The sequence below is a fragment of the Haliotis asinina genome, chromosome 1 (genome assembly GCF_037392515.1).
Source record: "Haliotis asinina isolate JCU_RB_2024 chromosome 1, JCU_Hal_asi_v2, whole genome shotgun sequence".
NCBI classification, from domain to species: domain Eukaryota; kingdom Metazoa; phylum Mollusca; class Gastropoda; order Lepetellida; family Haliotidae; genus Haliotis; species Haliotis asinina.
The window spans coordinates 65,474,649-65,491,403 of NC_090280.1; the positions used below are offsets into that span (position 1 = coordinate 65,474,649).

Sequence of the window (16,755 nt, forward strand, 5' to 3'; positions counted from 1 at the left end):
CTGAAACATGCTTGTTGTAAGTCTGGACTTACAAATGTCAGTTGTGTCAGCGTTCTTAATATCACAAGGGAGGGAGGCCCCAATCACAGGTGCAGAGTGAAAGAACGCGTCTTATCAATCATTCTTCGCCTCCACTACCCCTGTCGGCTTCTGGAAATGGAGAAGAACGATTTGACTTGCCAAGTGTGGCGCTTACAATATTGAATTAAATATATTGTACGTGAGTAATTATTAGATACGACGTTGAAAATCTGAGGGAACAGTCCCTGTGAGAAAAGGGTATCTACCCTTGATGGTGCGATATTTCATTCTTTTATTAAACATATATTTCAAATCGAAGAGAAGGAAGTACGGTGCCAGCCTTTGCTCGCTTTTCACGCCTTCAGAAAACTGGTCATTTCTCTCTGTTGCTCAACCTTATTTGCCACAGTTTGCGTTTTGATGGAATGACCAGTATGTTTTGTGTAATTGAGCGGAACATACGGAAGCAGGAGCTGAGACAAGTTGGATGGAGTCCAACCATGGACTCTTGTATGTGAGATACGTGATCTTAAAGTCCATTCTGGCCCTAACCGGTAACCACTGTAGTAACTAGTAGGTTTAGTAGTGTTGTTGTTGATGCAGATTTTCTAAAACTTTGACCAAGTAGGTTAGAACTGAGGTCTGAAAGGTTGCTGTTACAGAACTCGAACAAAGGGTTTGGGCTGCAGTCAGGTTCTGCCGAATGTTACCAATGGATCTCAGATGAAAGCAGCAAGCCCTGGTGTTTACATGAGCATCCAGGCACAGGCCATCGTGACATTGTGAGGATTAAAGATATAGTGTACTATGAAGCATTTCAAGACAAGGTCTAGATATAGTGTACCGTGAAGCGTTTCGAGTCGGGGGTGATCTAATTTTTTTATATTTTTTAAAACATCTGGGTTCTCTCATGTACGCTTCAAAGTAGGCTATTTCTCGACAAGGGCATCTCAAAAGTTTATATTTCTAAAAATATTCTTTAATCCTCACAATGACACGAGGGCCTATGCATCCTGGGTCAAGGAAGAGTCGACGTATGGTGGCATTAAAATGGTTAGCATGCGTTGATTTAATATGCAAACCGTCCCCGTTTCTGTTTCGAGGCCCTACGAGAGCATAAGAGACCTATAATTGAATGAGAGGGTATGGTCTGGCAAAAAATTAGCAATTTCACGGCGGGGAACACAAGAAACGGGCGTTAGACACTGTGTTCATGTAAGAACGGATTTTCGGGATGACGTGCGAACGCTTTAACTATTAGACTACCCTATCGCCCTAGGGAACGTATATGAGACAGAGTGGACATTTATGAAGCAACGTCACTTGTGTTTAAATATCTAGTGATCATTAGCACCCAAATAGTTATACTTATGGGATCTTGAATATGAGTTGCCCGAAATTATAACGATATACTTGTCATTTTAAGCAACAAAATGTTTCTTAACATGGGTGAAAAGATTATGTCAAACTTCCAGTGTTTCAGGAGGTTGTGAAAAAGCTTAGTGTACACATCAATCATACGACGGTTTACTGTTCTGTTTTAAATATTGTCACTAAAACGTTGTCATGGAAACAACGAAATACAAACAACTGAATGGTTTGTTCTGTTGATCGTAATCGATTTCCTTGGTGTATTTTATCTCTACATCAATGTGTGAAACGAGATATATTTTGACAAATCACGATTCCTAAGATACGATGTTCAAGGAGCTCATGATCAGAAAATAGCAAAGGTCTTGTCATTCCATGGAACTATTGAATCAGCTAAAGTTTTGGTGCACAGAATGTATTTTGAACATTCGTCATTGTTTATAATGTAAAATGAGATCGTAAGCATCCGTGTGCGTGCATGGTCAGCGCCCATGCGGCCGTTAAGTGACGGTACCCAACGTGTCTTGTCCCCTGATATAGGCCGTGTGGGCGTTGTACACAAACATACAGTTTAAGTCGTTTCAGGAAAGCCTACAGGTAGCACAGTTCTGCATTACTGGAGTACCCACCGAAGAACCTCAGTAGATGGGTTTGATTCTGAATCTTGGTTGGTCAGACGAGTCATCGTATCCCAGTTGCGTAGATCGATGCTCATACGTTTTTGTTCACTGGAATGTCTGGTCCAAGCTCGATTATTTACAGGCCGCTTCCGTATTGCTGGATTATTGCTGAGTGTGGCGTCGATCAACCAACCAACCAACCAGCCAACCGCTCCCAAATGAAATATATGTTTCGGAGCTGTATGAATTATAGACTTCATCAGTGATATGAAGCACCGTCTGTAGTTATCAGGATCGATCTATTATAACCGATGTCCCCAACTAAAGATGTGTTATACTGGCGCGAGTGAGTTGGGTTTTATGCCGCTTTAAGCAATATTCCTGCAATATCACGACGGCACACCAGAAATGGGCTGCACACATTGTACCCATGTGGGGAATCGAACCCGAGCCTTCAAGGTGGCGAGCGAACCCCTTCACCACTAGGCTACCCCACCGATAGACATTTGACGACTGGAACCAGTAATTCCATTTTATTACAATATCATGGTGAGACATCATTTCGTGATCCACAAATTCGTCATTTCCCCGGAATGAAAATCTTACTTGGATGAAAACAATCCTTAACCTAACAGCGTTCCTTCCCTGACCTTGTCAAAGATCACGTGTAAACAGGTCGCATTATGACTAACTTCAAAAAGACGTAAAACACAACCATTTTCTTTACCTTTTCCATGGTGACCTTTAATGGCGGTTATGGGTTCATTTCCAGTCCGTTACAACTCCATTTCTTGCTGCGTGTAGTCCTCGAGACTTGGGATGGCACATGTGGATATTACTGACGCGGAACCTCACCTTACCCGGGTGCTCGACCGACCTCTACACAAGTAAAACTGCGCGATCTCACGATACTTGTAGCATGCAACACTTTTGCAACGTGAGAACACCCAAATCGAAACAATTTGAAATCGCATACAACTAGTCGCAGCCGAGTCGTAAGATATAGGATTTGTCCTAATTCCTACTACAAGTCGCAAGCTCCCGACTAATCAGATCCCTCAGATATGTGTCCAGTTACGGACCCACACCGATTTAGGCTTTCTCTCCCACGTTTCCAGTGACAGCGATATGTAGACTGACACTAAGAGTAGCGACTCTTAACCCGAGTCTTAAGTTCTAGTTATAACAAGTCTAAGTCGCTTAAACAGTACCGCAGCCTTTCGCGGCTGGTTATGTCACACCACAGTCTGTTTTTGGTTTACATATATTCAGGCAGCTTGTGCATTATTGCAGCTCATTTGAAACAATTCAATAAGGACCTGAACTGAAAACAAGTAAATGACCAAATAACACCAACGAGTAATCATCAGTACATATTGAAACACCTGGTTAACATCCAACAAAGCAAGTGGAATACCATGCTCTTACGTATCAGCAGTCTAAGTGACAAGTCATAGATCTAATGTTCACAATGTCGTCACAGTTACACGCCTTGAAAACGGCTGCAGCTAAATTAGACCTCCAGACCCCATGCCTTTATTGCAGTGGTGAGGACGTTTGTGTCTTTCATGAAACGTAAGAACACATGAGTTTGAGAACACAACAGGAAATGATACTCTAATTCCATATTCATACCCTCAGAGAAGGCACCATTCGATCCAGCTGGCGACATAAAGATTTTGGGCCTACAGCACAGTGATATTATAATATTTACTACTAACATATTTACATCACTTTCTAACGCAAACAAAACCAACAAATTTCGCAAAATAACCTAGTTCTTAAAAACACATTAAGGTCGAAAATAAACAAAAATGATTCTGTCATCAGAAAATTAATAACGGGTACGATGTTTCAAAAATGATATTTCTGTGAACAGAATCAGGTTTTTTTTTCATTTCAAAGAGACCGAGCAGACGACAGATAGACAGACATGATAAACGTTTTTATGGCTGGGGGTGTAAAAAGGGTGACCAAGTCGTATAAGGTTACACAATCCACCGAAGATCGGCTCGAACCCTAACCTAAATAGACCCCATTTTGCGCTTCCCCTCACTAATTAGTCACCAAGAGATAGAACGCACAGTCCACAGAGATGATGCTGACCAGTGTAAGCCAAAAGAACAGGTTGTCCAGGAAACTGCTGACGTCCTTCCATGAGACCTTGACATTGACATCAAACACCTTATCCGTTTCGCTGCTCAAGGTGTCCGCTCCTCTGAACTCATCGTTGGAACTCTGTGATGCGATGATCGTTGGAGATGTCGTATCGGCGTTGCCGATTTTGTCATCGCTGGATGAATTTGTCGGTTTAAGTTTGTTCTTATGGTTCCGGACCGTGAGAATGTCTGACTTTCTGGTATAGTTTCGTCCCTTGCTGGCCTGGACCATTCTGGCGAGGTACGGATGGACAGCTACGGTGTCTGGTGTGTGGTAAGCGTTACTCACGATTACGGAGCCGAGGATGGAGAGACTGCTGAAGATGAGGAGGATAGAAATGTATATGAGAAGAAGAGAGGGGTCCTCGGAGGAATTGGGAATGAGAGAACTGATGTAACTGAGGAACACCGCCAGGGCGAGGAGCCCCGTCACCGACACAGACAACTTCTCACCCGTACTCGGGGGAATGACGAAGACGAGGATGTTGAGGAAAGAGATGATGTTAATGGGGATAATGATGTTCAGCAGAAAGAACAAAGGCAGACGTCTCAAGGTCAGGGAAAGGCGGATTCTTTGTCGAACGACTTCCGTTGGATGATTTGCAACAGATTTCTGATATTTGGCGGACACGAGGTCCCACTCCCCATGTTTGAGTTCAACTGATAAAGGACTGCGATCATCAGGGTCAAACGTCACATCAAACTCGTCACTCATGTAGTGTCTGGGTTGAAAGTCGAGATGGCAAACCTGAACATCGAAAGGAAACTTGGAGATACTCACGGGGCAGAAACTTTGGATGAAGACATCTCTTCTCACTCTCAATTGCCCTGAAGAATCGACGGTGCAGGAAAACCCCGATTCTATGTTGGTAGTCTGGTCACTTGGCAAACCATCCACGAGGTACAGTTTCGGTAACCAAACTTCATTTGTTTTTGGATAAAGTCGAGAAATTCCGCCATATTTTGATTCGTTCCATACAAGAAAATTGTCTTTCCATTCCACACTAATAGTAGCAAGTAGTGAGACCTGCTGCAGAACCTCGTCAAGGTTAAGAATGTACCTCGTCTTTACTGACAGTTTAGCTACAATTATCTCCGACTGATTAAAAATAGGTCTAGTTTTAACACTGTAGTGATCAAACATGTCTCGCAACAATCGAGAATGATCCGAAGCAGTTGGTGCACACGTTGATAATTGCATAACCGAAAAAAACAGAACCGTTAAACGTCCAAAGAATGTAGCAGCCATGTCCACCTCGTAGCGGGCCATGGCTAACTCGTAGCGGGTAAAAATACCACCAGACGCTTGAAATGTTCTACGTGCTTGTTAACATCACATGAACCAGCCACCGTTTTGTGTTGGGTGCTTTTATTGACCTGATCAGACTTGTTCCATTGTAAATTGTCATGCTGCCAGCTTTTATTGACAGTAGCTGGAGATGATGACAGTAACATTGACTAGCACAGGAACTAGCGAAACACATATATTACATAGACACACTGCAATGCTATAAATCATGATTTTTTTTTTCGCGAGTTATACACCAATACCAATCACGAGTTTCATAACTCGTGTGTTATAAGTATGGCAGTACAAGGGACATCGTTTTGTATTTTATTTATTACTTTATTACTTACCCAGCATTAACAAATTCATATCTCAGAATTCAACTTACAGAACGAGTACATTACGCTGTCATAACATGGGTCACGCCTTTAAATACATTTACTTTATGATTGTAAGTATTAGTCTATCTAATTTTATCTTTCTAAATCAACAAGGGGGCATGAAAAAAGGGTGCATTACGCCCATTATGTTTTGATCACGTTACTTTGGTCATGTGACAGAGCGCAAATAGTTCCGGCAGCACGCGACGTTATTATACAATGTGTAAGAACAATGAAGATTTGTTAAACTGTGATATCTTCAACAGAGTGAGTAATAATGTGAATTATTAAACACATGCAAAGTGTCTTGAACTCCTGAGATATTGTCTCCTTGGAATATCGGTCAGTACAGGTTAACGTTAGACTGGAAAACGTGCCATATGTTACCTACACAATCTGCCAACTTTATACGAGTATGTATAACTGACAACATTTTCGGTGAAGAAGCTGGATATATATGCAGGGATGGGAATCAGTTGATTTAGGAACATTATATTGAAACGAACGTGTATAGGATTTATGAAGAAAGCGAAGGAAAGTGCCTGTGTTATTTGCACATCCGCAAATAATCGGACATTTAGTCCATTAAAATGTTTCAAAACAATGTTTGAACACAACTTGTATATCTGTTTCAGCAAGGGAACATGTGGGAGAAAAAGATATATACTGTTCTCAAAGGTGGAATTTCTCCTTTGAATTCCCAAAGAAATGAGAATCAACTTCTCTGATTATGAATGACTGTGCTTTGGGTGTGTATATATAACTCATTGATATAAAGTAGTGAGTGAGTTTAGTTTTACACCGCATTCAGCAATATTCCAGCCATATGGAGGCTGTGTGTAGATAATCGAAGTCGGACCAGACAATCCGTTGATTAACAACAGGACCATTGATCTGTGCAATTGGGAATTGATGTCATTCAGTGAGACTTCCCACACGATCCCATCATTCGCTTCTTCCTTTCGTGGAATGCATGGGTCGCTGAAACTGGAGACGCGAGAGGAGTATTCTTCGGCGTCACTGTGGCATAGTATGGATCGTATCAAGATCCGCTGGTTCATGGGTTCGAATCTAGTGTAAATGTCTGTGATTTGAGCCCACTTGTTTTAACAGCTCATACAAGCGACAGTCTTCACATATACCCGCGCACCCATCCACCAACACATTCACTCACTCACACATGAACATATACAAAGGCAGTATTAAGACACCGTACGACTTGAACCATGGGGTTTCCGACAATGTCATTTGGACTGAGGGATATGGGTTTACTGTGGGTCAGTGACAGGGAAGTCGTGATACTGATAAGGTATCATCTTCTAATCAGTGCATTAATGAAAGCGTTTCCAAAACTAGTTCAGTACATTTACAATTATGTTTTCAGAACGTGAAATAAGTATCGAAATGAAATATACAAATAGTTTTGAAATCATCAGTACTGAGATTAGTATGCAGCATCGACTTGAAAACATAGAATCAATATTTGTGATATTTGTAGGTCAGACACTGACCACCACACCGTCGTAGGTTTTCAGCAGGATAAATATTCACCGATAATATTTCGTTTTGGCCGATAATAAATTCAAGTTAATTTAATAATGTTAAATTTGGTAATTACCTTACATTGTTTAAGATTATTAAATTAACACATTCGTTTTTTTAACGTTGCCTTTGAAACTTAGATTGCTTGCGTCTGTCGTGAAACGTACTTAATTAGTAATGACCGGAATAAGAAATGATCAGTTTGTCATTTGAGCGTAATGATTCAATCGCAGCATTGAGGATCAGGGATTACATTATTATAAAACTGCTTCAAGGGATTTTGGGTATATTCACCCCCAGGCACTGCCTGGTTGTCAATCATTTCGACTGACTGACCTTTCACTGACCACTGACCTCGCACCACTATCGCCCTCCAATGGGACGTCCGCTACAGACAGGAACATATAAAAGCTCCCTCTAAGCATGGCTTGTCATCTTCCGGGGACATTTGGTCATCATGGACTTTTCAGTTGTTTCTATCCTTCTTGTCGTGGTCCTGGCGTCCGTCGGACTCGGACAGAAACCTGAAAGAAAGTGGCGCAACGAACATGCCAGCCTTTTGGGTGTGGGTAGACAGTTTAGGACTACGGGCAACGGTGAAGGGAGAAACCTTTGGCTTAGCAGGCGATTCTGGGCATTGAGAAAGCAAAACAATACTCACGGCGATACTGAAGTCAACTTCAGGGCTCTGCTGGGACGTGATCGGACAGAAGGAAGAGGTTGGAATGTTCCTGGGATTTCATTTGCAGGCTTATCAAGGAACCGAGGAGGAGGTGATAGACAGCAAACAGCCGGACGTAAGAGAGATATTGGAGAAATTACAACCGGAAGTAATGCAATTATTGAAAGGCAAGACACCGGAAGTACAGATGGAGTCAGAGAGGATGAGACTGGAAGGAGAGGCCTTTGGAGACGTCGTGGAAGGCAACTCTTGAGCGGCCGAAGACGTGGCTTCTTTCAACGAGGAAGCAATATTTTGGTATTTCCCATCTGATTTTTTCTCACTAGTATATGAATGTGAATATTCACTTAAGGATATGTATGTATGTATGTACGTATGTATGTATGTATGTATGTATGTATGTATGTATGTATGTATGTATGTATGTATGTATGTATGTATGTATGTATGTATGTATGTATGTATGTATGTATGTATGTATGTATGTATGTATGTATGTATGTATGTATGTATGTATGTATGTACGTGTGTGTGTGTGTGTGTGTCTGACGTGCGTGCGTGTGCGCGAATGCGTGGAGGCCTGCATGTTTGGATTCTATGTTCAGTATGTTTTATTCCCCCCAGCCGCACAATATCGTTGTTGCCGCCTGGACTCGCGATGTGGGGGACAACGTCACAGTGACAGAGCGCGTGTTCATGAACAGAACCGCACAGACTGCTTTCTTCGTCTCCTACAACCAACGTCTCAAAGACGGGGGCACTGCAATGTCTGTATCGGCATACGACTTCAACAGTGTGAGTATCCATTAACAACAGACTCGTGAAGATCCTGATTAAAACTGCTGTTCAGTAACCAATGCTTGTCTTCAAGTGAATATCCGGATTAGAATTGGCCCTCAGTATGCCTTTTTCGTCCAAAGTGAAGATCCAGGTTAGAATTGGCCTTTAGTAACCCACGGTTGTCCCCAGTGAAGATCAGAGTTAGAATTGGTCCTCAGTGACCAAAGCTTGTCCCCAGTGAAGATCATGGTTAGAATTAGTCCTCAGTGACCAATGCATGTCCCCAGTGAAGATCCGGGTTAGAAGTGGCCTTGTCGTAAAAGGCAAATCACGGGATCGGTTGGTCAGACTCGCCGACTTGGTTGACACGTGACATCGTATCCCAAATGCATAGATCAGTGGATTGTCTGGTCCATATTCTATTATTTATGGTACATTGCTGAGTGCAGCGTTGAATAATAAAGAAACAAACAGAGATTAATAGCAGGTTTATACAACATACCCAACTTCAGACATGTTTTATGCTGTTAAACGCATGTATGTTATTCACCATACTGTACATTCAAGAAGGTTTCCAGGCAAGTATACCCGTTTCCTTTGTTACACTGTAGATGTTGGCAGCCACGAGAACGCAGATAGATAACAGCAGTGTGTGCATCATTCTTCCCGGCATCTTCATTGACGATTTCAACACCACCGCCGATAACGTGACAGCTAGAAGTGTATGTCAAACACTCCCTCAAATCATATACATAAACTCATAACATCCATAGTATCGTTTCTGTATATGAGCTGATGTTTTAGCCTGCTATGCTGTTCAGTAAACAGACGAAGTAAAACAGTTAAAAATATACGTCGAATGTGTATATTTGTTTCTATAGAGATGTTTAAATCTTCCAGGCTGATGTGACAATGCCCCGTGCAAGCACCGAAGGCGAGTTTACCGTGACACACGGGGAGCAGCTCTTGGTGGAAAATACCCTGAACTCCACAGTTCTCTTCCTTACCAGATTTTGTCGTGGTCGTTTAGGAACCCCTGCTGTCGTCACAGACGCTACCTAAGTGATAAATGGTAAGTGTAGGTTAATAGGTTAGAATTTATGCATTGTCAAGTAAAACGGGTTGAACTATATAGGAAGACATCGCTGTATTAATACGGTTCTCCATGTCCATGTCATCAGCACACTTCAAAAGGACCCTAACAGAGGTAATCGCTCTGTGTTTTAGGTCAGTAAACACGTAAGATCCTTAACGTCCGTAATTTGTGTTGTCACAGAAATACATTTCAAATTAACCACCTCCATGAATATATATAAATTATCCACATAATGCTTGACAAATATCATTGTGTTAAATAGATGAGTTCATCACTGCCCTGTTCGTGGCGGTGCAGTGGGATAGCCAAGTGGCAAAGCGTTCACTCCCCGCGCCGAAAACCAGGCTTTGATTCCCTGATTCCTCACATCTTACACAGTATGAAGCCTATGTCTAGCGTCCCGCGTCGTGATATTACTGGAATATTGCCAAAACAGCGCCAAACTAAACTCATTCACTCACTCAAAATTATATAAAGCGTTCCTATTCTTCATTACTTTTGTTTCTAGGCGCATATTAGAGAAATTATTACATCAAGTCTCATTATCTAAAAGAGTGACTGAGTGAGTATACGCTGCAATATTCCAGCAATACGGTTTCACACATTGTATCCATGTGGGCAGTCGAACTGGGATCTTCGGCGTGACGAGCGGACGCTTTATCAGGTAGGCTACCCCACCGACCCTTGTTGAGAAGAATGTACCAGAGACACATTAAGGATATTTAAAGCACGCTGTGCCTGTGTCATAAAGCGATTGTAGCGCAACGAAGTCTACGTTAAAAGATGTGAGTTACGATCACAATAGTGTTACGATCACTTTGTGAAACTGGGCCAAGATCAATAGCAGATATGCGCACACCACTGACGAGCGTCATTACCGACGAAGTCATCTATGTTCCAGGAATGAGGGACCTCCCTGATACCCGAAGCATCAGTGTACCGACAATGAACGGGAAGGTCATTATTCACGTCCCGAAAACATAAACATTCACGGTAAAGACCCCGGACCCATAGCCGATAATATTTTAAAGTCTGCCTCGACACTCAGTACCAAGGATGTACCAAGGATTATCCGTTATTCCCTTCAGCGCTTACCGTATTCAGCGCTTATCCCATAAACAACACCCCTCGTGTTGGTGTGAAAGCAGTTTTACTATTTTAATATTAGAAAGCACAATATAATGAATTGTGTCATGAATTGCTCGTAGGTCGATCCTTGTAATCTGTGTTAGTGGATTGTCAAGCCAGGACGCTGCTATATAGATTGGAACGCTGCTGGATACATGATGAGGAAATGGCGACCAGGTCGTGTTTCATAGTGAGTGAGGGAGTGAGTTTAGTTTTACGCTGCCATGCCATTTCCGTTTCACACGTCACCCTGTGACCCCATGAAAAGTTTGGGCCATCGTGACAGTACCCATACCTGTCTCACCCTATGTGTCATGTGCAAACACTTGATGAGTGATGACAACGGACATGTGTTCGACAAGATACTACGCGACAAAGAACAAAGGTCAATTGTCTCCACCTTTGCGGTCAAGGACAGTCTAGAATGAGATCACAAGTTTATGTCAGCACACTTAGTCTGCAGGGCACGTCCCACTGGGGTACAGGTAGACTGCAATGATCCGTGGGTCTGTCTGGTCCAAGAGCAATGGGTTAGTCACGTTGTTAAAGTGATCGCTTATCACATTGTCAGCAAAACACATACTCCAATATCTGATCTTGCTTTTTTATTGAACAAAATTGAAATCATGTATTATGTTTTCTTAGATAATATTACAGGGAACATTCAAAACATTCATATATTCATACAAATACATTAAATTAACATTGCGAAAAGTGACATTTTACCTTATTATCTTAAAGAGGTCATCACGGGTTCAATTCGACCAAAGAACTTCTTGAGCTAGTAAACAAAGAGATGACTAATTCACACTTTCTATGACCTGAGACTTGCCTCCCTTGAACAATTAATGAACACAGTTAACCATCGTATTTTTATTATCTACCTCAAATGCGATCAACAGCCTGGACCCACTGATATTTTCTCTATCTCTAATGGGTGGCCCGTTGTAGCATTTTGTTATGCAAATTTTACTGATATTGAATTAGTCCAGCATATATCATAATAAACGGAACAAAATACACTGGGTGACAGAAAAATAGTTTAGCTTGTAATTGGAACATAATGAAAGCTGAAAACTCACTAAAGGCAACATTTTATATGAACTTAGTGTCTGAATTTTGTAAACGAAAAATATGATTAATGGGGTTTATTTCTTTAGTTCTCTCGTAAAATATACGTTGCTATTTATCAATCGAATCTCAGGTGTCACATCAGCTGCGAGAGTTGTTTTCCCCTGTTGCCGCTCTCATGCCCCGCGAATCTCTTGCTCTGTGTAATACTGAAACAATAGGATTCACAAGGTTTCGGAATAAGCTGACATGCACTATGGAAAGCTTTGGATAGGAAGACTGTTAACCAGCCTACATAAAGACATCCTAACGCTACCATCACTCGAAGTCGAGGGAGTTGCACGTTACACTTCCGGGCCCGTTTGGAAAACACTAACACCGTTCCAGTGTTATAAGTTGTATTGTTGAACTTCAGCGTGATTATCCAGGCGCCGCAATTACCAGTACAGATATGCCTAGGACTCGAATACCGTTGCACCTTGACTATGGTTCAAGATTTGTCCCCACCCACCAGTAGGTTTCACTACCTTAGCCGAAGACCCGCGTTCGATTCCCCTCATGAGTACAATGTGTGATGCACGCTAACTTCTGATGTCCCTCGCCTTGATATTGCTGGAATATTACTTAAAGCGAACTAAAATCATACTCACTCCCTCAACCAGGAACGTATCGATTTACGGGAAAACGGACCCTTGTCATCTTAGCCCTGTAGATGACAGGATCTGAAACTGACCCTAACTGTTTACATTTACTCCAAGAGCTACACCAAAGTTAATTACCTACCATACTTCACACACACATTAACTGCATAGCGTTCAAACACATCGGTGACTCACCGAGTACAGACTTGCACGGAAGTCTGCAGCCGTTTGGTTCTCTGAAATGAAGCAAGGATGCATATGATTTCTACGTATAATAAAATACATATTCTTTAATACGCAAACAATATTAAATACAACTACAGAATAAAGATCATAAGCTGTATTATCAATGTAACGGAGTCAACATTCAGCAATGGTTGTGGTGGTAGTGGTGGTGGTAGTGGTGGTGGTGGAGGTGGTAGTGGTGGTGATGCTGGTGGTGGTGGTGGTGGTGATGGTGGTGGTAGTGGTGGTAGTGGTGGTGGTGAAGGTGGTGATGGTGGTGATGATGATGGTGGTGGTGGGGGTGGTGGTAGTGGTGATGATGGTGGTGATGGTGATGATGGTGGTGGTGGTGATGATGGTGGTGGTTGTGGTGGGGGTGATGATGATGATGATGGTGATGGTGATGGTGGGAGTGGGAGTGGGAGTGGGAGTGGGAGTTGGAGCGGGAGTGGGAGTGGGAGCGGGAGTGGGAGTGATTGTGGTGGTAGTGGTGGTGATGGTGGTGGTGGTGATGGTGGTGGTAGTAGCAGTAGTAGTGATGGAAGTGGAGGTGGAGATATATATTGTTAACACGTCACAATTTAATTCTGGACTCACAAAAGTCCAGAAACTCTCAGCACTGTGGCCACTCTCTCACAAGGGATTTCGCAAAATTAAACAGCCAGCTGTTATGTATGTGTGCTAAGGATGAAAAAATGAAAAAAAAGTTTTTCGAAAACTCAAAATTTAAACTCGCTCGCCCATGGGCGAACAGTGGCCAGTGGGTAGGCCCATTGGCAGGGAGTGGGAGTGATTGTGGTGGTAGTGGTGGTGATGGTGGTGGTGATGGTGGTGGTGATGGTGGTGGTGATCGTGGTGGTGATGCTGGTGGTAGTGGTGGTGATGCTGGTGGTGATGCTGGTGGTGGTGGTGATTGTGGTGGTAGTGGTGGTGATGGTGATGGTGGTGGTGATGCTGGTGGTGATGCTGGTGGTAGTGGTGGTGATGCTGGTGGTGATGCTGGTGGTAGTGGTGGTGGTGATTGTGGTGATAGTGGTGGTGATGGTGATGGTGGTGGTGATGGTGATGGTGGTGGTGATGCTGGTGGTGATGCTGGTGGTAGTGGTGGTGGTGATTGTGGTGGTAGTGGTGGTGATGGTGATGGTGGTGGTGGTGGTGGTGATGGTGGTGGAAGTGGTGGTGGTGGTGGTGATGCTGGTGGTAGTGGTGGTGATGCTGGTGGTGATGCTGGTGGTAGTGGTGGTTGTGGTGATGGTGGTGATGGTGGTGGTTTTGTTGGTGGTGGTGGTAGTGGTGATGATGGTGGTGGTTGCGGTGATGGTGATGGTGGTGGTGGTGGTGGTGGTGGTGGTGGTGGTGGTGGTGATGGTGGTGGTGGTGGTGGTGGTGGTAGTAGTAGCAGTAGTAGTGATGGAAGTGGAGGTGGAGATATATATTGTACAGTTCATATTGTTAACAGTAGTCATAGTGACAGAAGTGGAAGTACCAGTAGCGTTGGCAGCAAGACGGCCTCCCGTACCCCTATCCCCCAGCCACCCTACCAACCCCAAGTCCTTGTCGCAAATAGCAGTTGTGGTAGTGGTAACACTTGCAGTAGCTCTTGTACAAGTAATAGCAAAACCTTTAAAATGAATTGTATTGGGAGCAGCAGTAGTTGTAGTAGATGCTAAATGTCTGTACTGACCCCAGTTCCTAGACAATTCGAACGAAAGCAAGCCGAGGCCTTCTGCCAGGGTGTTGAAGATCCTGTGAGCAATATCCGGGTGGTCACCATAGCGACACGTCCACACTACCACGAACTCGTACGGCGACACAACACCATCCACTGCCGCAAAGACAAAATAATCTGGAAGCTGACTTTTCAAACAGCGCAGACTACCACTTGAGCATGCACGCATGCGTGGATACTAGCGTTTTGTAAATGGGCGTTATTTATTTTACTTCATTTATCAACAATATGTGATCGCTTATCGTAAGACGACTTCATCTACTCACGATTACGGTCAAACAATACAAAACTTCTGTCGATGTCTTTAGCAGTAACAACACCGTCTCCATCACTGTCGTCGTACTCCACCATGCGGTCTAGCTTCTCCTCGAACGTCTGTGGAGGATTGCAGCTGTAGCCGCTGAAAAGAGTATAGACAACGTGAAGTAATGTTAGAAAGATAAGTGCTTGGGAGGCTGGGTAAAGATGTTATTTACTCTATATATTTCTATTTACTTTGTTTTATTTCAATTTACTTTTTTATTCGATTTATTCAAATTTCAGTTATCTATTTGTCTTCATTATTTTCATATTTTCGTCTTTTTCTTTTTTGTTCCCTTTCTTTAAAGCTCTTTTAGGGGGTGGGCGGGAGTGGGTGGATTATGGCTAAGTATGGATATCCAGGTTCAGGAAGTGAAAACATCATGCCTCATTATACCGAACTCAGGAGAACATATACTATCCCAAAAAGGAAACGCATATGGGATTTGTATTATTACATTCCATTAATTACCTATTGTCTTCAAACAGTCGTCAAAATATGTAACACAGGTGTTGATAACATGGTTTTACACAACTGCAGAAGTAGAAAATCGCTTTTACTTGAAAATGTTGATTTCGATGAGATTTCTTACAAGGATTAGAAATGCATCGTCACAACGCAACAGAAATCAACTTCCAGTTGAAAGTGTGCAGCAAAATATATATCTAGGGATGGATACTGCCATATTTTGAAAGAATTTTAAATAATGAGAAATTAATCGATGTAACGAGAAGAAACTTGAACTGTGAACTAAACCAGAAATATTGATATAGTGAAGTAACAAGTAACGACAAATTGCTCGTAAATGTTGCTTGAATGTTAAATAAATTTGATCTCACGTGGAGGAATTGAAATAACGAGAAGCGGTGATAAACAAATCGACATTCCGAGTTTTTAAAGAAATTTGAAATAATGGGAAAAATCCAAATTACGAAAATGTAATGGAAGAAAGGAGAATATTTTCGAGTGAGAAATTCACTGAAAAGATTTGAAGGAAAGAAAGAAATTGAGTGAAATACAGGTGATTGCAGGTGTGGTGCCGTCCAGGTATTATAATTCCACGCAATCGTTGCTTCGCTGGCGAGCACATGACAAATGGTTAAAGCATTCGATCGTCACACTGCAGACCCGGGATCGATTCCCAAAATGGGTACAATGTGTTAAGCCCATTTCTGGTGTCCCCCGCCGTGTTATTTCTGGAATATTTCTTAAAGAGGCGTAAGAATAAACTCATTCACTCACACCAAATGGAAGTGTGTGACAGCTCTGCTTTATCCTCTACACCATAACAGTTACAGGGTATGTTACATTGTGATAACTAATGCCAGAGATGCTGGATGTTCTCACGTGTGGGTGTATGCACGTGCTGCAACCACCATCAGGATGAGGATTAGAATCCCCGGACACGTTCCCCGCGACGTCATCAGCTCGTGCAGGTCTGGAACACACAGAGATGAGATGACTTGTGAATGAGCGATGTTGAATACACTTGCCCAAATTAACTTTTACAGAAATTTTAACTCTGTTGTAAATACAGAGCAATACCTCCACGAAACCTCAGAATTTTCTTCGTTTCATTATCCGGATTTTGATGTTCTGCTCATGCCTTATGATCGAGTAAGGTAGATATTACAATACTCTAATTGAAACAATTTGTGTCACTAAATGTAATGGAAGATGAATACCACATTTTTCTGGTATATCCTTGCTGCACTGATCTC

General features: G+C 42.5%; 2 protein-coding genes across 2 annotated transcripts; both read right to left on the minus strand.

The window, feature by feature from the left end:
• Positions 1-4,067: 4,067 nt before the first annotated feature.
• Positions 4,068-5,441, minus strand: LOC137274645 (acetylcholine receptor subunit alpha-like). The gene has a single exon (XM_067807956.1). The coding sequence runs from the start codon at positions 5,439-5,441 to the stop codon at positions 4,068-4,070; it is 1,374 nt and encodes a 457-aa protein (XP_067664057.1).
• Positions 5,442-12,314: 6,873 nt separating this feature from the next.
• On the minus strand, positions 12,315-16,458 carry LOC137274654 (uncharacterized). The gene is made up of 5 exons (XM_067807969.1): positions 16,382-16,458; positions 15,000-15,133; positions 14,689-14,829; positions 12,975-13,015; positions 12,315-12,347 (listed from the first exon to the last, which is right to left on the minus strand). Exons 1-5 carry the CDS (start codon positions 16,456-16,458, stop codon positions 12,315-12,317), a joined length of 426 nt encoding a protein of 141 aa, XP_067664070.1.
• Positions 16,459-16,755: the final 297 nt, after the last annotated feature.